Here is a 26,582-nt window from a genome sequence, read left to right as displayed (position 1 = left end):
AATAGCTTGAATGGAGACCAGAATTATGCAGAGAGGTCACCTCTTAGGAGCAAGCGATTGCTAAAATGTCAGTAAGAGAGAGAGTCCATTGGCCTAGAGTCGTGAGGGTGAGGAAGGAAGGAAGCAGGTGGATCTGTAGTACTCGGTGATAGATTAGATGTGGCGCTAAGAGAAGTGGGATGTCACAGGTGACTCCCTGGTGTCTGACTTGAGTAACAAGGTAAATGAAAATATTACCGAGATAGAAGAGACACTGAAAAAGGACTAAGTTGTGGTGTGTTTTGTTTTTTTTCTGCTTTGGGGGAGGGAGTGTTGGAGGACTAGATAGATGGAGGAAATCATGAGTTCATTTTTGAAGCTTTTGCATTGGAAATGGCTTTGAGACATTCTGAATAGGCAATTGGGCATATAGGCTCAGAGAATAAGTTTGTGCTGGAAAAAAGAAATGTGGGTTGTCTGCATATTGTTGGTGGTTATTGGGGCCACACAAGCAAGGGTGACATTACTTAGGGGGGAATGTATTAAGTAGGAAGAGGACAGTGCTTAAGACTTATTCTTGAGGAACTATAACTTTACTGCTGGGTAGAAGAGAACAGGCCTGCAGAGGACATGGGAAATAATGCCAGAGAGGTAGGGCAGCATGGAGGGTGAGTATGAGAAGCCAAGGGAAGAGTTTCCAAAAGGAAGGAAATGATAAGTAATAGTGAACAGATGTTGAGAATTCAAGTATGTTGAAGTCTAAAAAATCCCCTTTGGATTAGGAACACGAAGGTGACTTTAGCATGAACTGTTTTGGTGGATGGTGGGAGGAGAAGCCAGGGGGTGACCAGGTGGAGGTGAGGCAGCAGAGATAGTGAGTTAGAGGAGTGTGGCTTTGGAAAGAGGTTGGGTGAGCTGGAGGGAAGTGTGCGAGTTATTTGTTTCTTTTAATGGGAGAGTCTTTAATATGTGTTAAAGATGGTGGCAGGTTTCTTCTTCAGAAGAAGAGGTTAAGTATACAAGAGAAAGAAAGGCTAAACAATAGTGAACTGCATATAACGCGGGATAGCTGGGAGGGACAACTTCTTTATTTAATGGAAGAATAAAAGGACTGGATAAGTGTATATGTTTGTGGAGAGATGAGTAAGTTCTGATCTGATGACTTATCTGTGAGATGGAAAGTGAGGTAAGTCTGCTGAGAGTGAGGGGATAAATAGGAGCTACGAGGAGAATGGACACGTTGGAAAAATAATTACAGAGAGTGAGACGTGTTCCCCTGCATAACTCCCCCAAATCTTTCTGGGAATTTGAATGAGATTACTTTAAATTTGTATATTAATGAGAATTAATTTACAATATTTAATGTCCCGTTTTCAGGAACTATGTATTTCTCCACTTATTCAAATTCTGTTACATTCCTTAGTAACTTAATAGGTTTCTTCTTATAAATCTATGATTTTTATTTCCTATGTTGTTTATTATTACTGTTATTATAGATAGATCTTTTTTCTATTATATTTTCTAAAGAACTTATTTCTTGTTGATTTATTTAAAAGCCAGTTATTATTGAGTATTTTACTTAATACCTAAATTCATGTGTTGGTTCCAACAGCTCTTTAGTTGGTTTCTTTCTTGGTATTTCCAGATAGGCAGTTTAGAGTTTGACATGTATCATTATACAAGTAATGATAATCCTAATACTTACGCCATAATTTCTTACTCGTCTTCTGTTGTGCTGGCTAGAACCTTTAAAACAATGTGCTAGTGGACATACTTGACTTGCTCGTTGTGTTCATGAGAATACTACTGGTGTTACCACATTAAGTATTGTCATGACTGTTAATTTTTGATAAAACTCAATTATATCAATGATGAATTCCTGTATTCCTCTTTTACTGGGTATCTTTGTGAGAAATGGATTGAATGTTATCAAAATCCTTTTTGACATCTATCAAGGTTATATTTGTTTCCTTTGCCTAATTAACGTCATCGTTAGGTTTTCTGAATCCTTTTTCTTAATGTTTCACTTCTAGTGTACGTTGGGGTTCCCGTTTTTGAAGAGGGTGTTGAAAATGTTCGGTTTTTGTCTTTGAAAAGTATAGCCTATCAGGGAAGTGTGATTAAACACCAGGCTGTTTACAATGAACTATGAACAAATCTGAAACTGTGGGGAGGGAGGGAAATGTGGTTCCTGATACATAGCTCTAGAGGAGGGGGAGATACTCTTCCCAGGGGAAGTTTTCCATACCTCAGAAAAAAGACAGTATCTTCAGTGATTTGAAGGTCTACCAGGTAAGGTCAGATCTTTGCGTAGACCCTTATCTATAAGTTGGAAACCTTTTTGAAGTGGAACATTGAAAGAAAATTATTCTCTTTCAAAACCCAAAAGATGATTTATTAGGTTGTTTTTCAATCATTAGTTTTAATTCAACTTGTGAAGATACTCTGAATAATTCGTGTAGGATCTCTTATTGTTTGGGGGATTAATTTGTATTGTTAGTTGCCACTGAGAATTGTTAGAAATATGTCTTCAAAGGAAGTAAATGGAAGAACTAGTATTAACTAAAGCTATTATGGTAATCATATTGCAATATACAAATGTATAAAATCAACACATTGTATATCTTAAACTTAATGTTATATGTCAATTATATCTCAATTAAAAAAAGAAAAAATAATGTGAAAGAGAAGAACCAGTACAGTGCTTGAAGGAAATAGGTGAGGTGAACGATGTTGTAACTTCTTATCCTACCTCAGGTAGTCAACTGCATTCAGATTTATTAAACACTCATTGTAGAGAAGTTAGTTAGATACTGTTGTGTAGGGCACTTAACAAGTAGATTGTATCTTAATCATGGAGAAAATGTCCTATGAACTTAGTTTTGAAGACATTCAAAGAAGCATTTGACAAAAGCATCAGTGTAATGCAATATCAATTGTTGGAGTTAGGTAGTACTTTGAAGGGCTAGTGGGAACAATATAATATCATCTACCTAAAAGAGATACAATACAATACTTCTGTTAAGTTTTGGAGTTTCTTGCTACTGCTTCTCTTTCATGTGATGTAAGATTTAATTTCGTATTATCAGTACAAATGGCATTTGTTAATACTTGACGTTCTTTTTGCTGCTGTTTTTTTTTGGGGGGGGAGTTACATGTTTCAACTGGAGTGAACATACCTTTTCACTGAACTTGGAGTTGTGGTTTCTACTTGATCTGTCTTTAAAATTATATAAAAGCTTTAGGGTAATTCCTAGTTCTGAACATTCAAGCTGTTAGTATATAATTTCACCGTGTTAATTAGCATTTCTCTAGTTTCTATCACACTTGAAACATGAATCAAATAAATAATAAAGGTGAATAAGGTGTTTTTTTCCCCCGAAAAGAAGGTTTTTAGCTTTATACTAGATTTGTATGCTGTATGCTCTAAAATGTAGGCAAGTTTTAAGGTTACTTGTTCTTCATGAATAAATTGTTAAATTTATTAATGAAAGTAAATTAGCTTTGACACTTCATTTTTTCCCCTCAGAAAATGTGTACCATGCGAACACAGATCTGTTTCTGAACTCTAAATGAAAAAATTGACCTTTCAGAGGTTATTGTAGGGTATTCTGTTGCCAAAAGAAGGGGATGCATTTTTAAAACAGAAAGTAACAAAATTGAAATGTAAGTTGAACTAGGGTAGGAGGGTCAAAGCAAACCGTGTGTGAAAGCAAGAACTGTGAAGAACTACACTGGCTTTGGCCATTAAGTCATTGTCCTGACATCCCTGTTTCCTCTTGGTTTCTAGTGCCAGCTTTGTTACCACGCCGACTCGTGATCATGAGCAGATTACATACGTATCATTTTGTGCCTCCGTTTCATCAACCTTTCACTTAGAAAAATACATATTTTACCTATCTTATAGGCCTTCTGGGGATTAAATGAAGTAGATAGTATATGTTGAGTGTTTTCAAAACTGTGTCGCAGTAAGATAGAAGATGGCAGTACTTATTTTTCCTTTTGCTTCTTTCCAAACCTCTTGATCTTCCTCTTGATCCCCACACCAAATGGACAGTGGGCCTTCTCGTTTAGGCCTCTCTGACCCGTCATAACCCTCAGCTCTCTTTTCTTCTTCTTACCAAATCACGTTCCCTTCACTCTGGCTTGGCTTGTTTATTTTCTTTGTCTCCCTTTCCTTCTACTGTCTCTGGGTAGTCCCTCTGCTGGTCATGGATATTCATCTATTCATTTGCCAAACTAGCAGCTTCTCTTTGAAAATCTTTAATATTTCCTTTCCTTGTTGTGATAATGGCCCAAGTAGGGTCTTTTCAAGAACTGATTAAAGGCATAGAGAGAGATTAAATAGTGTAGGTTAGGAAGCCAATCTAATTTATAATTTTTTAATAGCTACTATTTTACATATATCTATTACCTACTAAATATGGTTTATGGTGACTGTGACATCTTATTGGCCTTGGTTTATATTTAGTTGTAAGAGTATGCTTTTCTATGAGTGCTTTAAATTGATTAGCTTCTAGCATAGGTAGTCAGGTAATACAGAAGCATGGCAGACCGGGCTTTATTGCTTGAAAGTTGGAAAATTAGGACAAGTTCTTTTACTTCTCTACACTTCACTTTCCTCATCCATAAAAGTAGGTTTATGACTCCCTCAACAGCTTTTTGGTTAGGAGTAAATAAATCTATTCATGAAAACACCTAAGATAGTGCTTGGCACGCAGTAGGTGTTTTAACAAGTGTTAGTTTTCTTTCCCTATTGCTATGGGATTAAAATAGATGTACTATTTACTTACATATGTTGTTTGTTTTCTACATCTTTTTTTTTTCCAGAACTATTCCATGGCAGTATATCTTGTAAAACAGTTGTCCTCAACAGTTCTTCTTCAGAGGTTACGAGCAAAGGGAATAAGGAATCCGGATCATTCTAGAGCTTTAAGTACGTATGACAAACTTATTTCATTTGTGCAGCTGAACTACTTTGGTAAAAGGTTAGAGTAGTATTTTCTCAAGAATTTTTAGGGTTTTTTCACTAGAGCTTGTCATAGAGGATTTAAAAACACTGAAAACCTTGTTTTGTGAGCTAGAGTAAATCAAGACTTGCGTAATTTAATCTTTTTCATGACCTATGTTTTATACTCTGTATTTTAACTGATCTTAAAATTAACTTTGTAAAGTGAATACATGAACATGGAAGAATATTTTATTAAAATTTCATAAGATAAATAAGTGTTCAAGGAAGCCTAGGTGATAGGAAGGAAATCTTTGTATATATTTCACAAGAATTATTTTACACTTAAGGTTTATCTAGGAAAAATGTGCATAGATATGTGGTGACTACATCTCTGCATTAACAAAGTAAAAAAAGAGTCAGTGGCGTGGTAGAAATAGTAATGAAATAGGTTCTGCTGTTAATTATGTGGCCTTGGACAAGTCACTCTATTCCTTTGAGTCTTACATTCCTTTTCTGGAACAAGAGGTTTGTACCACATGATTTCTGAAACCTTCTGAAGTCTGGGTTCATAGGTATAAATAACTAGATGGTTCATTTTGTCACGTTGAATTTGAGATGTAGTAAGGTCTGCAAATTGACTGCTCTGGCCTCAGTTTTTGGGGTTAAGATCAGCGTTTGGCTGCCTTTCCAAAGAGGTGAACTAAGGTTGTCCTTTATTCTCTTCTTTGAAAGATAGATTTTTTCATGGATGGATTTGGGAATAGGATTGGGTGCTTTTGAAACAAAACTTGTGCAGACAGGAGTTGGATAGCTACCCTTTAAGGATTCTTAATGTGATTTGATTAATGAAGTCCACTATCACATTTTAGTCAGGAATATTGGTGGGAAGAACTAAAGTCGTAAGGCCAGCTTTCCTCTCATTTCTCTTTGTGGCATAGCTTTTATCTCTTTTTTTAACCCGTTTCTATGCCGGAGTAAAAGATCCCACTACCTCTGAATATCAGTATATCCTCAATACTTCATTGAAGGATTTTTCTGTATTAAAAGGACTCTTTCTTTAAAAAGGCAAATATTTCCCATACTGTGGGAATATAGTCAATAATATGGTAATAACTATGTACAGTGTCAGTTGGGTAATAGACTTATTGGGGTTATCACTTTGTGAGATATATAAATGTCTAATCCCTATGTTGTTTTGTACACCTGAAACTAATAAAATATTGTGTCAACAGTAATTTAAAAATAAATTACTTAAAATGTTTTAAAAAGGCAAATAATCCTGAATCAAGAGGAGCACATTTTTGTCTAATGCCTTGACAGAGAGTGGAGAGCTAGATTGACAGCTCTGGCTTGGGGTCTAGGGGAGTGGAAGCACCATTTGTCAGGGACAAGGAGATAGTGGGGAATCCTGAAAGAAGAGAAGGAACAGACATCTATTTTGAAGGAGCGTGTAAGAGATTAACTTTTTGCATACGCTTGCTGAAGTCTATTCCTGATCATGCTACTGAAAATCTGTATTTGCCACGTAGTGCCAGAATGTCATCTAGTCACAAAGCATTAAGAATAACATGAGCCTGTGTGGAAAAGGTAATATCAGGAAATAAGACAGATGAAGCTATTATAAATAGTAATAATAATAATAATAATAAGGCAAGCTGTCTGCTCAAGTTGTTGACTCTTCACTTGTAGCTGTAGCACCATCTGGAGGGAGAGTGGAAGGTGAGCCTAGAATGACTGTATTTTCTGGAAGTAACCACTGTTAGCCACTATTAAGCAACAAAAACTTAATTCAAAAGCTGTTTATTTCATCTCTGATGCAATGCTGGAGGTGAAGAGTACTTGTAGATTGGGTAGGATTTTTGAGGCAGTTTATATCTTATTTATTGGCTTGGGGAATCAACAAAACATTAATTTGGATCCTACCGATAAGACATTTCGTTGTAATTGACTGAAGAACAAACAGATTGTTTCCCATGATGCTATCTGTAAAGAAATAACTTTCCTAACAAATTAATTGTGTAATTAAAAGGTAATTAAAAGATTATGTAAAACAACTTGACAGAAGAAAATGTTGGCCAGTTTCTCAGGTATTTCTGAAGAATCAAGTTGCTTATAAATGAGTCACTCTTAATCTTATCAATAAATACTACTGACAAAGTTTTAGTAGTCAAATCAGGTAGTATTATGTTCTTGAAAGAAAGAATAAAGTCAGTAGTATTTAGACTTTTCACAGAGAAATCCATCCTCTGATTCATTTGATTTAGTAGGTTTTTGTATTGTGGTTTTCACCTTTGTTTGGAGTTGTCCCCTCACAACTATCATAGAAACAGTCTTACTAATTCTTGGTCAAGTTCTTGTTTTTTCTCTCTTCCTTTCATCATTCGCTTTAAAACTTGGCCATACTTTAACACTATTCCTCCTCTCTCATCACATTGCCAATGCAAGAAAATTGGAGCTATAAGATGTGAATTCTCTAAACTGCCCATTTCTTCCTTAATTTATCTGCACCTATACCCATCCTTTATTCTCTTCAGTCTCAGGAGGAAATGTCCCTTTTCCTGCTCAAAGTTAACCTCCTATTCATTTATTTTTCTCATTCAAGAAATTATATTAAGAGTCTGTTGTGTTCCAGACACAGGAGAATATAGCATTAAACAAGACACACATGGTCTCTGTATCCCCCAGAAGTTTGCAGTCTGGTGGGAAAGACAAACAATTACACAAGTCATTAATGAGTTACAGTTGGGATATGTGCCTTAAAGAAGAAAGCGAACTGTGGAGGTAACAATAGGAGAATATAGTCCTCTCTGGTGCTGTGGTATTTAGGACAAGATTATAAGGAAGAGGAGGAGTCAAGCCCCAAGATGGGAGAGGGATGTGCCAAGAGACAGGGCCAGTGGAGCTGGAGTGGAAAGAACAAAGGAGAAGTGACCAGAGAGATGGCCATGGCGTGAGTTCATATAGGTGATTGAAAGATAGATGATAGAAAACCCTAAAAGGATTTTGAAGCAAAGTAACATGATCAGATTTGGGAATAAAAAGATCTCTTTGATGACTAAATTGAAGGGGGCTGAGGCTGATGCAGTGAGGCCAGTTAGGAACCTATCGTACAGATGAGAGATGATGTTATCTTGAACTAAGGTAACGATGATGGGAAAAGAAGTTGACAAGTTGAGAAATGTTGAAGGGTAGAAATGGTGATGGATTATATGTGGGGAGTAAAGAAAAAGGAGAGATCAAGGAGGAGTCCCAGGATTCATAGGCACCAGGTTACATGGTAGTGCCATTTACTGAAATGGAAAACAGTCTTGAGATGGTCAAGTTTCAGGGGAAAGATCAGAGACCATTCTTAGACTTGGGGTATTGGAGTGTCCATGAGACATCCAGGAGCAGATGCTCAGAAACAGAATTGTGGTTCCCTCATTTATCTCTGTCCTGTATTTTCACTTCCTCTACAGGCTCCTGTCCTTTTCATCCTTTCAAAAATATTAATATAAAAACAAGTTACTCTCTAGATAGAGCTCTATGTTCCTCCTATTGTTCTCATCCTCGTTTCTTGAAACAGTAGTCTACACTTGCTCTTTCTACTCACTGCAACCAACTGTGATATTTCAACTTCCATTGTTCCACTGAAAGTGTTTTCACAGGTGTTACAAAGCAACAATCTGATTGCCAAATTTAAAGTTTATCTTTTCAGTTTTCATCTTGAATATTTTTGCTGTGTTTCATACTAACCACGTTCTCTTTGAAATTCTCTTCTTGGACTACTACATCTCAATCACTTGCCTTTATTGGGGTCTGTTAAGGGAAGCATCCTAAATGTTTGTTTTCCCTGTGGTCTCATCCTTGGTCCACTTTTGTGCGTACTTTCCATAGAGATAGTCACATCCACTCTTGTGGTTTAAACTAGCACTAACTCCCAAATACATATCTTCACCACAGACCTTCCCCTGAATTTGAAATAATGATATGTATAATTACAACTGCCGCCACCAAAACATTCTACTAGTTCCTCAAATTCAAGTATTTAACACTGAACTCACCACATACTAGCAAACTTACACCTTAAAATATTTCTCAATTTGTCTTTTCTGTCTCTCTACCATCACTGTCGTTGGTTAAGCTCTCATATCCTGCCTTTATTTTATAAAACTTTATTGGTCCCCGTTCATCTCTCTTTTGGAGTAACCTAAGTGATCAGTACAGATCCAATTTATTATTCATTTGCAATTCATGTCTTCTCAACACCAGTGGAATAAAAACTCCAACTTCGTTAAGCATGACATGTGCAGCTTTCCATGATGTGGCACCTGCTTATTACTTTCCAGTGTAATCTTCTTCTCATAGTTTATATTCCAAAAATACTGAATTCTTTTCTTTTCATCAGTGTTTGCCAGTACTGTTTTCTGTGCCTCAACTTCCATGGTGCTTCCTTTGCCTCACTCCAGTTATCCTTCAAGGTTCACGTTTTCTACAAGGCGTCGTGGAGCCCCCAGAATACGTGATTTGACTTTCAGCTGGCTTCCTGAGCATACCTCCACCACTAGTGTCTTTACTCCCTGCTGGACTATGAGTTCCTTTGGGCAGAAATTGAATCACATTTTTCTTGGAATTCCTAGTGGCTTAGCACAATGTCTGGCACATAGTAGAACCTCAGGTTTTTGTTGAAGTTAACTATGAAAAGAGATCCGAAGCGAAAATCAGGTCTCTGTTCCTCACTTTCCTTGCCTTTAAAATGGAAGTATTGGACTAAATATGTTCAATTGTTTCTAACCTTAAAATTCTAAAAGGCTGAATGTAAAATAATCTGATACTAAGTAGGAAGGACATAAATTATTTTTAAAAACCAAACCCAGAACAGCACTGTTTAACAGAACAGTCTGTGACTCTGGAAATCTCCTACATTTGTACTGTCCCATATGGTCGCCACCAGCAACATGTGCTTATCGAGCACTTGCAAGGCGGCTAGTCCAACTGAGGAACTGAATTTTAAATTGTATTTAATTTAAATTTAAATATAGTCACATGTTAGTGGCTAGCTCTCATAGCTTGTGACAAGAATTTTTAAAAGATGAATTTTAAGTGTGGCTAGCTGTAACTTTATTATAGGTAATAAAATACTGTTACCACTGCAATTCACAATGACACAAGAAAACTTTACCTCCCAGAGACTTACCACGTTTTGGTTGATGCAGCAGGATGAATATTATATCTTGTTTTTATTTGTTTTGCTCCCTTGTCCACAAAGGATAAGTACTTTATTTTTCCTCCACACTTTCTTGTGATTAAATTTAACATAGTGGGTTTTTCCCCCTCTTCTGTCTTTTAGTTATATTTATTGAAGTATAGCTTACAAGTAGTAAAAAATCACCTTTTTGAAGTGTGCGGTGTGATGAATTTGACAGGTGTATGCAATCATGAACCACTGCCACAATCAAAATACAGAACATCCTTTATCCCAGAAAGTTCCCCTGTGGCCCTTAGTCCATCTCATCCCTTTACCTCCATTTCCTGTAACCATTGATGTGATTTCTGTCTGTAGTTTTTGTCTTTTCCAGAATGTCAAATATTGTACCCTTTTGTGTCTGGCTTCTTTCACTTAGTATAATACTTCTTGAGGTTCATCCATGTAGTTTGTTACACTTTATTGCCGAGTATTATTCCACTTATCTGTACAATAATCGGTACATCCATTTATCAGTTGGTGAATGTTTAGATTGTTTCCAGTTTTGCGCTGTCATAAATAAAGCTGCTAAAACATTTTGTATATGGATATCCCAGTTTTATAGACATACGTTTTCATTTCTTTTGGGTAAATATTTAGGATTGGAGTTGCTGGGTCACATAATAAGTGTATGCAAAACAGATTGGCAGTTTCTTACAAAGTGCATATACCATTTTTGCATTCCCACCAATAATACATGAGATTGTGAGTTGTCCCTCATCCTCACTAGCGCTTGGTATTATCAGACTACTTTGATTTTAGCCATTCTGGTCAGTGTGTAGTGGCATCTCATGGTTTTGATTTGCATTTTCCTAATGACTAATGATGTTAAACATATGTTCATGTGCTAATTTGCCATCCTTATAACTTCTTTGATGAAATGTCTGTTCAAACCTTTTCTCCATTTCTTTCTTTTTATAGTTTGTGCTTTTTAAGTTAATATTTTTATATGATGCATGGTAAGGTTAGAGGTTCATTTCTCTCCATATAGATACTCAATTGTTCCAACATCTGTTGAAAAGAATATCTTTTCCTTCATTTAATTACCTTGGCACCTTTATCAAAAACCAGTTGACCGTACATGTATGATTCCGTTTCTGGATTGATTCTGCTATTTCCCATTGACCTGTAATGTCTGTCCTTATGCCAGTACTACAGTCCTGATTACTGTAGCTTACAGTAAGTCTTGCAATTAATCTTCCCACTTTGTTTTTCTTTTTCAGAATTGTTTTGACTAAGTCAAACAATTCTAAGTATATATAAAGGTAATACATAGTGATCAAATCGAGTTTATTCCAGGAATATAGGTTGATACAACATTCGAAAATCAATCAGTATAATTCACTTTTTCAATAAACTAAAAAAGAAAGATCATATGATCATCTCCATAGTGCAGAAAAAGCATTTGGTCAAGTTCAATATCCATTCATGGTAAAACTCTAAGCAAAATTTAAAGAGAAGGGAACTGCTTCAGTGTAATAAAGGGTATTTATAAAAAGCCTTTAGCTAATGTCATGGTTTATGGTGAAAAACTTGAATGCTTTACCTCTAAAATTGGGAACAAGGCAAGAATATCTGATCTTAATACATCTCTGTTCAGCATTGCCCTCAAGATCCTAGCCAGCACAATAAAGCAATAAGAAAGAAGCATACAGATTAGAAATGAATAAATGATTATTGTCTTTAGTTAAAGATGACCTCAGTGTCTATGTAGAAAAAATTCTTAAGCCACAAATGCTGCTAGAATTAAAGACGTGAATTTAGCAAGGTCGAATATACAAGGTAGTAGTGCACAGTTGGAAATTGGAATTCAAAAAACAAGAATTTACTGAAAAATCCAGAAATAATAAAATATTCAGGAATACATTGCACAAAATATGTGCAAGATTTGTATGCTGAAAACTATAAAACATTGCTGAAATTAAAATAAAACATGAATAATGGAGAGATACACCACGTTAATGGATCAGAACGCTCATTGTTATTGAAGAGATAATAGTCCTCTCCCAAATGATGTAATAGGTTCCATGTAATCCAATCAAGATCCTACCAATATCTTTAAAATCATCTTTACATGAAAAGATTAACTCAGATTGAGTCTATAATGGCAAAGGCAGAAGGGAAAAGCTTTTTAAAAAAATAGAAATTGAGAAGATGATTTGAAAATAATAGCAGAAAATTCTCCCACCTCTGAAAGTAAATATACAAATCACATTTTGTTTTAAGTAACAACACCTAGTTTTTATCAAGAATGACGTTAGGTTATTTAAAAGAATTTTATGTATGTTAAATCATTCAATCCATAAAACAGTGCCGTGAGGTACTATTATTATTCCCATTTACGAGATGGTGAAACTGAGGTATACAGAAGTTAAAAGACTTGACTAAGGCTGAATTCTAACCTAGACTAGCTTTAGAGCCTGTTTTCTTAACCACTACCTCAGGTTGCCTCTGCGGTTTTCAATTTCTTTTAGAAGTACTAAACACTGAACTTTGTTTTGCATAAGACTGATATTATGATCTATCGTCTTGCTTCATTAAATGGCAATTTAAATAGACAAAACCCCTAAGTCAGTTACTGTTCCTGTTGCTGTGTATATGGTGGGTGCTAGAGGGATGGTTGGTGAAGGCATTCAGAATGGTTGATAATATTAGAATTCTATTTGCACGTTTATTTTGTATGGCAATTATTTGTTACCTTTACAAAGATAATCTTTATTAAATGTATCTCTTTAAGAAAGGGTTGACTAAGATCGGGTCTATAATGGCAAAGGCATACTTTTACAATTTACATATGATACTAATTAGCCTAAGTGATGTGACAACTATGTTTCCCAAACTAAAACCCAGAGATTTTATGCCTTTTCAGGTGTGAGAGGCAGCCTATAAATTATATAGACTTTGAAAATTTGGAATTTCCAGGCCATGAAATGCCTTATGAGTCTGGCATCAGAATCACATCTGCAGCTTTTTAGAAACTACCCGTTAGTGTCTCTATTCCCCATTCTGATTCAGTGGGCAATTAAAGTTAGAAAGCTCTATGGGTCTTTCTGATGTACATCTTAATTGAGATCCACTAATTTATGGAGACAGTTGGATAGAATATTTTATGATTTGGACCATCTCAAATAATCCAGACTGTATGATGAGCATGTTTAATAAAAGCAGGATTCCTAATTCTCATAAATGGTTATCAGCACAACAGACAACTACTCTGAAATCATCTTCCTTATGTGAGTATTTTTTCCTCTCCCCATTTTCTTTATTATATGTTAACTATTTGGTCACAGTTAGTTGTGCTACAGCTCTAAAATTCTACGATTGGTTATGTATGTACACAGCCACTCCACTAGGGCCCCCCCTTACACATAAAGACTTTAAAGGTATTGTGGAACAGTTCTAAAATTATTAGGCTTTTCCAGTGTCACGTCTATGTTGAAGTTCTAAGTAACAGATGCCTCAGGTTTCCAGATGAGAAGTATAAAAGTCCTTGTTACATTAGACTGATGAATAATAACAGAATAGCCTTAAAAGAAAATTACTAGTATCTTCTCTATTAAGAACCATAAGAATTTTGAACTGAAAAGACTTAAGAGATTATCTAGTATGGGTTTTTATTTTACTAGAAATAAAATTAAGCTCAGAGAAGTACTGACCTACCTAAGGTAACAATTAGTTTATGGATAAATAAATGTACAACTCAAATAATTATGTGGTAAAAAAGCTGTTGAACTTTGTTCTTTTCGTAATTTGAAATTTAAATTACTGTGCTTTGTAATATTTTGTTATTTCTGAGCTTTGGGGAAATTTGTAAATATTAGTTTTATAGGTGGTATTTATTAATTTATTTTAAAATAATATTGTCCATAGTTTAAAAGAAAGAGCTATAAAAGAAAAAGGGTCTGCCATCAGTTGAATATGTCAACCTGCTATAGAAGTTTCCTTTATGTTACTGCAATGCAGTTTTTGCTCCATGGGTGAGAAACAGGAAACTTACAGGAAATGTAGTCAGGCTGCAGATACACAGTTGTTTTCCTTCCTTTGTATATTGTAGAAATTATAAACTATATATTGTTTTTATCTTTCCATTCAGTTGATTGGAAAATAATTGAGCAGATTATTTTTTAGTTCCTTTTTTTTTTAAGGTGTCTCATTTTAAGTTCCCTGTTCTTTTTCTTATGTTGCATTAGTGATGTATCTTTCATAAACTTGTTCTATTTGTTTGTTTGTATTCTCTTCAATGAATCAGTTAAAGAGAAATTGACTGCGGATCCAGACAGTGAGATAGCTACAACCAGCCTAAGGGTTTCTCTACTATGTCCAGTAAGTGTTAACTAATATTGCTTTCTAGAAGATTTAACATACATATTTTCTTTTTGTTAAGTATTTTTAGTATTTGAGAACTGTAGTTTACTTTTGAAATATGCCTACCTTTGTTACAGTTTATGAAACGTGGAAAGTCATTATTATTGTTTAGTCATAGGATTTGGAATCTGAACAAATTTATTAAGTCCATAAAAATTATCTACTCTTAGTAATATATATTTAAATATTGCTTGTGATTAATGACTCTCTCAGACTCAAATGTAAAATCTCCAAATAAGGAATGTTTATTTTCTCAGTGTATTTATAAAAATTTCATTTTTAAAAAATAGTATCCTTCTGAATAAAAATCTGGCCATGATTACCCATTTAACCATTTTGCCAACAATGACTACATTATAAGACTCTACCAGTTAAAAACTATTCTATTTAGCCTGAATAATGGAATTGGTTATGCATATAAAAATAACCTAGATATGTTTCTAAACCTGAAAATGAGGTCAAAATCAATTATTTGTACAAAATAAATATAAGGCCCAAGACATGCCAAATAATTAAACTTGTGAAAAAGTTTCCCAAAAAAATGTGTTGTTAAGGTTTATTTTTTAACTAGCTTGATGCTAGGTTCACTAATGGTAGGAGTGGTAGTTGATGTGACTTTTATAGAAAAATAGGTGGAAAAGATAAATTACTTTGACATTTTGATTGTCTTTCATGTATAATTAATCAAATTAATCATACCTAAATTGGAGAGAAAGTATGAAGATTGAGAGGACGCAGCTGTTTTCTGATTTGCCTGGATTATTCAGGCAGGGCTGATATTGAAACCTTTCAATATTGAAATACTACTAATCTAAGATGAAGAAACAGAAATTAAATGTTATTTGTTCTACATCTTAGTCTTTTGTAATTTATAAAACCTCAAACACAATATGAAAAAGTCATTAGCACATGCATTTATTTATAACACTGTACTGTACATAACTCTTTTAAAAAAATTTTTTGTTTTATAATTACTATAGGAACTCCTGTTCATTATTAAACTTCTGTAAATTATAGAAGAAATACATTGAAGTTAATAAAAACCACCAAATCCTATCATTTTGTATATATCCTTCTATCTTTTTATCCCTTACTATAGGGAAAATATTCTTACTCCAGGCTTCATATTATTATTAAAAATTCTTTCCCGGGGGCCAGCCTGGTGGCTCAGGCGGTTAGAGCTCCATGCTCCTAACTCCGAAGGCTGCCGGTTCGATTCCCACATGGGCCAGTAGGCTCTCAACCACAAGGTTGCCAGTTCAATTCCTTGAGTCTCGCAATGGATGGTGGGCTGCGCCCCCTACAACTAGCAACAGCAACTGAATCTGGAGCTGAGCTACGTCCTCCACAAGTAAGACTAAAAGGACAACGACTTGGAAAAAAGTCCTGGAAGTACACACTGTTCCCCAATAAAGTCCTGTTCCCCTTCCCCAATTAAATCTTTTTAAAAAAAAAAAAAAATTGTTTCCCAAATATATGATAATAATCATCAACCGAACTGAAGGGAGAAATAGACAGTAACACAGCAATAGTAGAAGACTTGGACACCCTATTTAGTTATGGATATACCAACCAGACAGAAGGTCATTAAAGAAGCAGGAGACCTAAACAACACTATAGACCAATTGGACCTAACAAACTTACATAAAATATTCCACCCAGCAACAGCATATTGCACATTCTTCTCAAGTGCACTTGGAACATTACCCAAGATAAACCCCACATTAGGCCACAAAACAAGTCTTAACAAATATAAGATTAAAAGCATACAAAGTATCTTCTCTGACCACAGTGGAATGAAACTAGAAATCAATAGCACAAGGAAAACAGGAAAATCCAAAATATGCGGAAATTAACACACTCTTAAACAACCAAGGGGTTAAAGAAGAAATCACAAGAGAATTTAGAAAATATCTGGAGATAAATGGAAACAAAATCCCAGTATACCAAAACTTACGGGATACAGCAAAAGCAGTAGGAAGAGAAAAGTTTGTAGTACCAAATGCTTACATTAAAAAAGAAGAAATATCTCAAATCAACTTCCTAACTTTACACCTCAAGAAACTAGGCAAAGAAAAATAAACTAAACCCAAAATCAGCAGAAGGAAGGAAATAATAGAGATTAGAGCAGAGATAAATGAAATAGGAATAGAAAAACAACAGGGAAAAAATCAATGAGACCAAGCATTGATTTTTTTTTTTTAAAGATCAACAAAATTGACAAACCCTTAACTAGACTAAGAAAAAAAGAGGGAAGACAAATTAGAAATGGAAGAGGAGACATTACAACTGACATCACAGAAATAAAAAGGATTATAAGAGACTACTATCAACAATTATATGGAATAAATGGGATAACTTAGAAGAAATGGATAAATTCCTAGACTGAATCATAAAGAAATAAGAAATCTGAGCAATCCTGTAACTAGTGAGGAGATTGAAGCATCTGTCAAAAACCTCCCAACAAAGAAAAGCCCAGCACCCCACGGCATTACTGGGGGATTATACCAAACATTTAAATTTAAAGAAGAATCAACACCAATTCTTTCCACTCTTCCAAAGAATTCAAGAGGAAGGAATGTTGCCAAACTCATTCTATGAAGCCAGTATTACCCAATCCCAAAACCAAACGGAGACAATCAAGGGGGGGGAAAATGCATACCAACATCCCGATGAATATTGATGCAAAAACTCTAAACAAAATGCTAGCAAACTGAATTCACCAGCACACTAAAAGAATTATGCACCATGACCTAGAGGGATTTATAGCTGAAATGAAAAGATGGTTTAGTAAATACAAATCAATCAAAGTAATATACCACATTAACAAAATCAAGGACAAAAACCATATGATCATCTCAATTGATGTGGAAAAAGCATTTGATAAAATTCAACAACCTTTTCTGATAAAAACACTCAACAAACTAGAGTAGAAGGAAGCTTCCTCAATATAATAAAAGCCACATATGAAAAGCCCATAGCAAACATCATACTAAACATGGAAAGACTGAAAGTTCTTCCTTTAAGATTATGATTAAGGCAAGGAAACCTACTCTCACCACTACATTTCAACATAGTATTGGAAATTCTAGCCAGAACAGTTAGACCAGAAAAGAAAATACAGATTGGAAAGGAAGAAGTAAGATGATCTCTGTTCACAGATGACATGATCTTTTCATGTAGAAAGTCCTACAGAGTCCACAAAAATTGTTAGCACTAATAAACAAATTCAGCAAAGTTGCAGGATACAAATCAACAGTCAGAAATTAGTTGCATATCTATACATTAACAATGACCAATTTGAAAAAAAAATTAAGAAAACAATCCCATTTACTTTAGCATCAAAAAGGATAAAATATTTAGAAATAAATTTAACCAAGGAGATGAAAGACTTGTACATTGAAAACTACAAAACGTTACTAAAAAATTTTCAAAGAAAATACAAATAAATCGAAAGACATCCTGTACCCATGGACTAGAGGACTTAATATTGTTAAAATGTCCTTACTACCCAGAGTGATCTACAGATTCAGTGCAAACTTTATCAAAATCCCAATGGCATTCTTTTGCAAAAATAGGAGGGAAAAAAGTCTTAAAATGCCTATGGAATCTCAAGGGACTGCCAAATAGCCAAAACAATCTTTTAATGAGAACAAAGTTTGAGGCCTCACACTCCCTGATTTTAAAACATACTACAAAGCAACAGTAATTAAGATGTGGTACTGATGTAAAGATAGATAATATGGACCCATTAACTGAACAGAATAGAGAGCCTAGAAACAAACTCTTGTATGTATGTCCAAATGACTTTCAACAAGAGTGCCAAGACTACACAGTGGGGAAAAGACAGTCTGTTCAACAAATGGCTTGAGGAAAACTGTATGTTTATGTGCAAAATAATGAAGTTGTACCCTTATTTTACATTATATGCAAAAATTAACTCAAAATGGATTAAAGACTTACAACGTAAGACATTAAATTCCTAGAAAAAACATAGGAAAAAAGCTTCAATTGAATTTGGCAGTGATTTCTTGGCTGTGATACCAAAAGACAGGCAATAAAAGCAAAAATAAACAATGGGACTATACCAAACTTAAAATTTTTCTGTATGTCAAAGGAAATAATCAGCAGAGTGAAAAGACAACCTATGATATAGGAGAAAGTAATTGCAAATCATATCTGATAAGGGATTAATATCCAGAAGATAAAAGTAACTTCCACAGCTCAACAACAAAAACACCTCATTAAAAAATGGGCAAAGGACTTGAACAGACATTTCTCCAAAGAAGATGTACACATGGCCAACAAGCACACAAAAAGATGTTCAACATCACTAATCATTAAGGAAGTGCAAATCAAAACCACATGAGGTATCACTACACATCCCTCAGGATGGCCACTATCAAAAGAACAGAAGATAGCAAGTGTGGCAAGGAAGTGGAGACGCTGGAACCCTCGTGTGTTGTTGGTGGGAAAGTAAAATGCTGCAGCCATTATGGAAAACAGTATGGTGATGTCTCAAAAAATTAAAACTAGAACTACCATATGACCTAGAAGTTCCCTCTTGTAGGTATATGTCCAACAGAATTCAAAGCAGGATCTCAAAGAGATAAGTTGCACGCCCATGTTTATCACAACATTATTCATAATAGCCAAGATGTGGAAGCAACCCAGCTGTCCATCGAGAGATGAATGGATAAAGAAAATGTGCTATATACATACAAGGGAATATCATGCAGCATTAAAAAGGAAGGAAATCTGTCATATGTTACAACATAGATGAACCTCAGGAACATTATGATAAGCAGAATAAACCAGCCACAAAAACATGACGGCTGTGATTCCATTCATAGGAAGTATCTGAAGTAGTCAAAACTCATAGAAACAGAGAGTAGAAAGGTGGTTACCAAGGACTGGGTAGCTCAGGTGCTCTCTATATTAGCAAACGTTAGTGTTTAGTGTTTAATGGTATAGAGTTTCAGTGTTGCAAGATGAAAAAGTTCTGAAGATCTTGCAAAACACTGTGAATATACTTAGCACTACTGAGCTGGACACTTAAAAATGGTTAAAGTGGTAAATTTATGTGTTTTTAACCACAATAATAAATACCAGCTGGGGGTGTGTGGGGTCAATTCCTAAGTAACCAGGTAAATGTTATAGCAGCCTATAGTGTAAAGGAATCTGGTATTTTTCAACATTTAGAAAGATGGTTCACAGACTAGGTAAATGGAGAGTGGGAAGAAAACAAAGATTTAAAGGGAAAAAAATATATATATACTTATCCTATCCTCTTTCCCCCAAATCCTGATTTATAATTCCTTGCCACCCCGTTCCATTATAAAACACCAACCAGTTCAGAGAACATGAGAAATTTAGAAAAGTGCATAAGCTTCATCTTCCATTTAAATCACTGGAAGAAGTTCTTTTTTTCTGTAATCTCATTGTAAGTGTTTATAGTTGTGCTAATATACATATGTTGTCATTTAGTATGTAGATGAAATGTTTATTCATATATTTAAGCTCTACAGTATAAATCTTGACATTTTTATTTGTAGAACTAGTTTTGAATTTTATAGTTCAGATGATCTCTATATTATTAGAAAATGTTAATCACATTTTGCTCCTTGCACCTCTTAATTTAGTGGGCCATCTTTTAATTTGCCTTTCTATATTTCCCGGTTCCTCCCTTTCTAGTTTCAACAGTTTTAGCAGTTCATTTTAAATTGACATCTGCTTTCAAAATTTAGATTATACAAAAAACTATATATATATAATTATAATGATTTTATGGATTTCTGTTTGGCTAACAGGACAATCCCTTTTACAATTATTCTGGAACAGTAAGGCAATATATTTTAGGTATGTTTTTACTCTAAAAAGTAAAACTTAGTAATGACAACTCATCTATATATCAAATTTATAGAATAATAAAAAAGATTTGTTTCCTTTGAAATATGTAAATATGATGTCTGACTGTGCATTTGAATTGCCCTTGTTTTGATATACACAGCTCAAAATTAATGAGTTTCTGTTGTTTATGTGCCATTTAGCTAAAGGCAATGAAAATAATTAAAAATGTTTTTGCTCTTTGGGAAGTTTTTAGTTCTGATTTATTAAAAATAGAGCTGGAAGAATGTGTCAGAACCTGCTTTGTGAGATACTCTTAAGACCTGTAAACTCAAATACAAATGACTTAGAGTTGATAGAAGAAAAAAAGTAAACTCCTTGGAAATTTATTTATGAAATTCTGATGACGATGATGAAGAAGAAAGAGTTGTGAAATTATTCTTAATATCACACTATTTCTTTTTACAAGGAAAATATACATATTTTATTGGCTTTTGAAGGTCCTTTTGATATAAACTGGTTTAAACTTATGTGTGGCTTGGGTACTTTGCCCAGCATCAGTTACTAATATAGCACCATTATGTTACAGTAACGTGACTGGCGTTAACAGATTCATTTGGGAGTTGTCTTCAGTGTTTGTTTGCAAATGATGCACATATACACCATATCTTATAAAAGAAAAAGGGGAATTTGTAGTTACAAGATGAAGATGTTCAGAGCTTAGCTTCTCTGCTCATACATGTTAGAGAAATCAGTGACCATTTGCAGATAAGTATTTAGAATTTAGTGATTGTTTTTAAAATTCAGGAACATGAGGAGGATTATCATATGATTATTTGTGATTCTTTGAAGCAAGGCATTTGTCCGACAGCTAATAAACCATGCATTTGAAAGTGAACTTTTTCTTTCCTATACTTATTTATGAATGTCCTTCCTGGGCCCATTCATGTAGCAATGTTCCTTAAACACTGTAAGTAAACTTGTCAGTGTGGCTGCTCGTAAAGGCTTGAGAGTTGCTCTCTCATCAGAAGGATGAACTGACAGCTGGGGATTATAGGGATGAAGGTATGTGAGATGAAGAACTTATCTTCTTATCCATTGTCTTCATAAACTATCAGAAGTAGCCTACTAGTTAAGCAGTACATGAACCTTGTCTACTATGACTGTCTAGGATTCTGAGTCCCTTATTTCTCTACTTAGTATTAAGTCATTAGGGAAAAATACCTACTCAGTAGGAATTTGCACTTCACAGGTAAGTTAAAGTCTGATTTAGGATATAAAATTTTAATTTAGCATCGCCAACCAGATTGTTATTTGGAAAATGTCTCCAGACTAATGAAGTGTGCCTTGGCTAATGGTATATAGATGCTTTTTCTGTTACAAGTGCTAGTTTGTTCTTTTTTGCCTCTTCACAGGTGCTTATGTAAATCAAATCATAAAAATTGAATAGAAGTATAGAAAGGGAGTAATGAGATTGTTAACTATTGTGTGATCATAGCTAGAATGGAAGAGTGATTGAGCTGAGGTTTGGGTGCGTTTCCTACTAGCTTACAAAATGACTTGAAGCAAATATGTTTCTGTACTTTAATAATGGGTACATATATTGAGTGCTTACTATGTTTCAAGTACTATACAATAAACAATTTTAACTCCACAATCTTATGATGTAGATGCTAATTTTTTCCACATTTTATGAAACTGAGGCTCAGAGACACTAAATAACATTCAGGATTCCCACCATAAGTGGTAGTGGGGCCAGCATTCAAACGAGGTAGTCTCACTCCAGAACTCTTACTGAGGGCTGCCTGGTAAAGTGCTGCCTACAGCCTGTGCACACTCCATGAATGGTGCCTCCTCAGCCTGCTCACCCCACACTGCCAAAGCCTTATCAGTACCCCAGACCACCTTCTTGCTGTCTGGAAGATACATACTTCCAAGTGCCAGGGGTAGGGAGATGAGTCCAATGTGCTCCTCGTAAGCAGGAGGAGACACACATAAATAAATTGTGTACTCACATGCAGGGAAGAGTGGGAACACAGAGAGAAGGGAGCTACCAGTTTTCTGTGTCCCTCCTGTCCATAATCTCATTCTGTAAACTGGCATTACTCCCTTCTCATAAAGTTATAGCACGTTCTGTGTCCTTTCTGTTCTTCATCCCCACATCCTGTTGAAGTAAGGAGGAAACAGTGTTACTTTAGAGATAGAAAAAAAGGCCCGGAAAGGTTAAGGGCCTTTCCTAGAGGCATAGTAAATCATTGGTATCAGAACAATAATTTAGGGCCCCAAATGACAGTTAATTTCCTTGGTAGACTAGGAAATTGCTCATTTCCCTGAAATTCTTCTAAGCCAAGAATCTTTTTCCTCTTTTTTTCCCTCATGTAACTCATGTCTTTTTCAAGCCTTTGTATTTTCTAAGCCAGCAAATATGTGGAAAATCTTTTCCTGGTATTTAGCAAATAATGTGGCTATTGAAAGTAGATAACTTGTAGACTACAGGCATACCTCAGCGATATTGTGTGTTTGGTTTCAAACCACTGCAGTAAAGCAAGTTGTAATCTTTTTGCTGGTGGAGGGTCTTGTCTTCAATTTGTAAAAGACAACATCTGTGAAGCACAGTAAAATGAAATGCACTAAAACAAGTTATACCTCTATAGGGCCTTTGTGGCCTCCGGGGACTCCACCGGGGTAGTCCAGCTGCACTGGTGTTCTCCAGAGAAGTGGGTCGTGATATAGCAGCTCTGTGGGCACCTCCTCTGCCTTGGGCCAAAGCTCAGGGACCAGATAAAGCAGATGTTACTGTTCATAGGACAGACTCAGCTATGTCAGCTTAAGCAACATTTGCAGGACAAGAAGATAAAGTCTCATACCATGCTAGAGGTGCTAGAGGTCCAGGAGTGTTTGCTGAATCACCTGTCATGGTGCCCAGTGAGGGAGGAAGTGCAGAGAGTGCGCACACTTGGTTTCCTTCTCAGAGCTGCCATCTGGCAATTAAGCCAAACATTGTGACCTGGAAACTGCTCTCATTCAGCTGTCAGGTTGATAGTAAATGTCATTGTGTCTGTATACTGTAATATGTGATAAAACATTCTCTTCACCTTTCCCAAATCCCTAGTTAAATGGTTCTTAATTGTTTTGGATCAGAGACTACTCAAAGAATTTGGTGTAAGCACTCTGGAAAAATGCACACACTTGACTTCCAAAGTTTTGCTTATTTCAAGGAGTTTGTGGCCCTTCCTCCTAAAAGCCAATCTGTGAGCTGTCGAGTGAGGGTAAACAACCCTTACTATAGACTTTCCATAGTCACCATGTCTAATATTTACAGAAATACTGTAATTTTTTAACCTGTAAATGTTTCCCAGAAAAGATGGTTAATGTTCTTCCATATTGATGAAAAGTAAACACAATATGTTTTAAATCAGAACACATACACATTGTGCTTCAGGAAATTTTTATCAAAACCTAACTTTTGAATAACAGTTGTCTAATTTAATTTACTTTTATCTCCCTCTTTTAAAGCTTGGCAAAATGCGTCTGACAATTCCATGTCGGGCCCTTACATGCTCTCATCTGCAGTGTTTTGATGCAACTCTTTATATTCAGATGAATGAGAAAAAACCAACATGGGTTTGTCCTGTCTGTGATAAGAAGGCTCCGTACGAACACCTCATTATTGATGGGTATGTCACTGGAAAGATTTTCCTTGCACCTTGAAATGAATGACATTATTTGGGTTTGTTTTCCATCAGGTATGGGATAAAAATTCTACAGGTAGTGTTTTCTGAGTCATATGTTAGGATTTCATGATTTTAGAAATCAGTATTGTTCAAAGTAAGTAATATTGTGACATTTTTCCTCTTGTTGTTCCTCTTGTAACTTGGTGTCCTCTTGTTTTGGAAATGCATGCTTCACTGACCTTTACCATTTAAAGCACCAATAGTTCTAAGCAGGGTATGCTTACGCCTTCTCCTAACATGAGTCCATCTATCTGTAGGCATGTAGACCGTATTTGAGAAAGAATGAAAGAATTATGAAACTGGTTAATTAAGCTTGCCAAAAATTGGGTGTTTTAATAGAAGTTAGCCTGTCTTTTGAGATTTTTCTCGTGCTTCAGTCATGGTCATTTGTACCTATTCTCTGCTGTAGGGCTCCTAAAGCTGATAAACACATTGAATGAATGGTGACTTAACTTTGTTTTTCTATTTCCTCTGCAACACTTGTCTTTGTCTTCCTTGTCCACCTACAACATCACAACAATCTATTTTTTTAACACTCATGTTTTATCTACCAGACATCTTGGAATGTTCCTCTAAATTTTCCCGTGTTCTCTAGCCTCATTTTCCCCACCTTTTTTGCCTGAACAAAGAGAAATTGTGAAAAGAAGGATCTTCTTGATATTTCCTGTACTCCCTAGCAAAACACTTAAAGCAACTTATCTATAGTATTTGAGAAAACATAGGCACCTGAAGGTACAACATAAGAAATGGAATACATTTAGCAATACAAGGGTAACCCAGACCTTAAAAGATGTTAGACCAATCATGCTGGAAAAAGGAAACGTAACTTAAATGTTTTATGTTTAATTTTTCAGAGATAACAATGATTACTAATAAATCTGAATTGAATAATATTATACCAACACTATATATTACTTTAGATCCCCTATCAATTGGGACTTTTCTTTCTTATAAAAGCCCTCCACACAGACACACACACACACAAACACATACATACACAGGCGTGCGTGTGCACACATGCAAATTTGAAGAACAGTTGGAAGACATAGGAAAATTAAAAGCTTTTGTGTTGTTTTCACATAATTGTGATTGTACAGTATTAATATTTTTATACTTTGTTTTAATTTAACATTAAAACTTAAGAATTTAACCATTAATTTTACACATTTTTTTGCAAATCTTTTTTTAATATCTGCATGATATTTATCAAGGAAAATTAACATTCAATACATATTTTATATGTATTGCTTCAGTTTATCAAATAAGATATGCTTATTGTAAGCAATTTGGATTATATTTAAAAAGTATAAAAAATAAAAATATCTATAATGTCACCACTCAGAGATAACTGCTGTTTATTACCATGTACACAAAGTTTTATTTTTTAAAAAATCTTTGGAAACCTCATTTTTCATGGTTACGTAATATTTTCTTGCATAAAAGGTACCATACTTTAAGTAACTATTTTCCTATTTAGCCCTAAATTTTGAGAACAAATGTTACTTGTCTAATCTACTTTCTTCTTTCTCATTTATACTTGTACAAAACATAGGTCTGAATGTTTTTTGAACAGTAATAATTCTAATCTATCTCCATGTAGAATATGATATTCAAAGGACAAACTGTTTTTTATAGCTTGTTTATGGAAATCCTAAAGTACTGTACAGACTGTGATGAAATACAGTTTAAGGAGGACGGCTCTTGGGCACCTATGAGATCAAAAAAGGAAGTACAGGAAGTTCCTGCCTCTTACAATGGAGTTGACGGTAAGTGTTAGTTTTCTAAAAGAGGGGGGCAGTCTTCCTGCTTGTTGTAAAACCTTGGTTTTCAATATTAAAATGCCCAGATTTTATAGAAAACACTCAGCCGTTTATGGATTGCTCCGTAACTCTTATTAAATTATTGATTGAATGTTTAGAAGTAGTGAAACTCCTTTTAAACTCACATTTTTGCCAGTTTTTAAATTTTTGTGGTATAAGATTTCAAAGTAACATAATCTAATAAGTCTCTGTAAAGTCATGCTTTTGAAATGGTATCCTTTTAAATGTTTAACAGATTTGGTGCAGATTTGTGAACGTTCTTTCATTTACCTTTTTTTCCTGGCTTTTAATATATTTTTGCTGGAAAGAGGCTATGACTTTTTTTAAATGTTACCATAAAATTTCTTAAGTATATCAGGTACTGTACAGGTAAACATGTATAATATATAGTCTTTGCCCTCAAACTGCTTTTACTCTGAAGTGGACATATATTTTGATTGTTTGCCGTAATTCAGAATTGTTTTTCAAATAAATCCTTTAACAACCAATAATAAATAATAGGTTTAAGCTTAGGGGAACAGAGCCACTGTTGGTTTTCTACTCTCTGACACCAGCAATATTGTTAGTCTAAACTATAACTGATAAATTAATCCATAAGCACACTGAAAAAAAGAGAGAGGTGTCATAGGTCTTTTTTGCCTTGTGTTTTAATCATTCCCACA

The 26,582-nt window shown here is 34.9% G+C and overlaps 1 protein-coding gene across 1 annotated transcript in view; it reads left to right on the top strand.

Moving 5' to 3' along the window:
* The window catches only part of PIAS1 (protein inhibitor of activated STAT 1), a 113,320-nt gene that overhangs the window by 76,010 nt on the left and 10,728 nt on the right, over positions 1 to 26,582 (top strand). Inside the window, exons 7-10 of the mRNA XM_074327512.1 lie at positions 4,810 to 4,915; positions 14,404 to 14,477; positions 23,883 to 24,043; positions 25,736 to 25,866. Of these exons, the coding sequence (XP_074183613.1) occupies positions 4,810 to 4,915; positions 14,404 to 14,477; positions 23,883 to 24,043; positions 25,736 to 25,866 (472 nt within the window). The remainder of the gene's footprint in view (positions 1 to 4,809; positions 4,916 to 14,403; positions 14,478 to 23,882; positions 24,044 to 25,735; positions 25,867 to 26,582) is intronic.

Source organism: Rhinolophus sinicus, linkage group LG03 (genome assembly GCF_036562045.2).
Source record: "Rhinolophus sinicus isolate RSC01 linkage group LG03, ASM3656204v1, whole genome shotgun sequence".
Lineage (NCBI taxonomy): Eukaryota > Metazoa > Chordata > Mammalia > Chiroptera > Rhinolophidae > Rhinolophus > Rhinolophus sinicus.
This window is presented reverse-complemented; position numbering and strand designations above follow the sequence as displayed.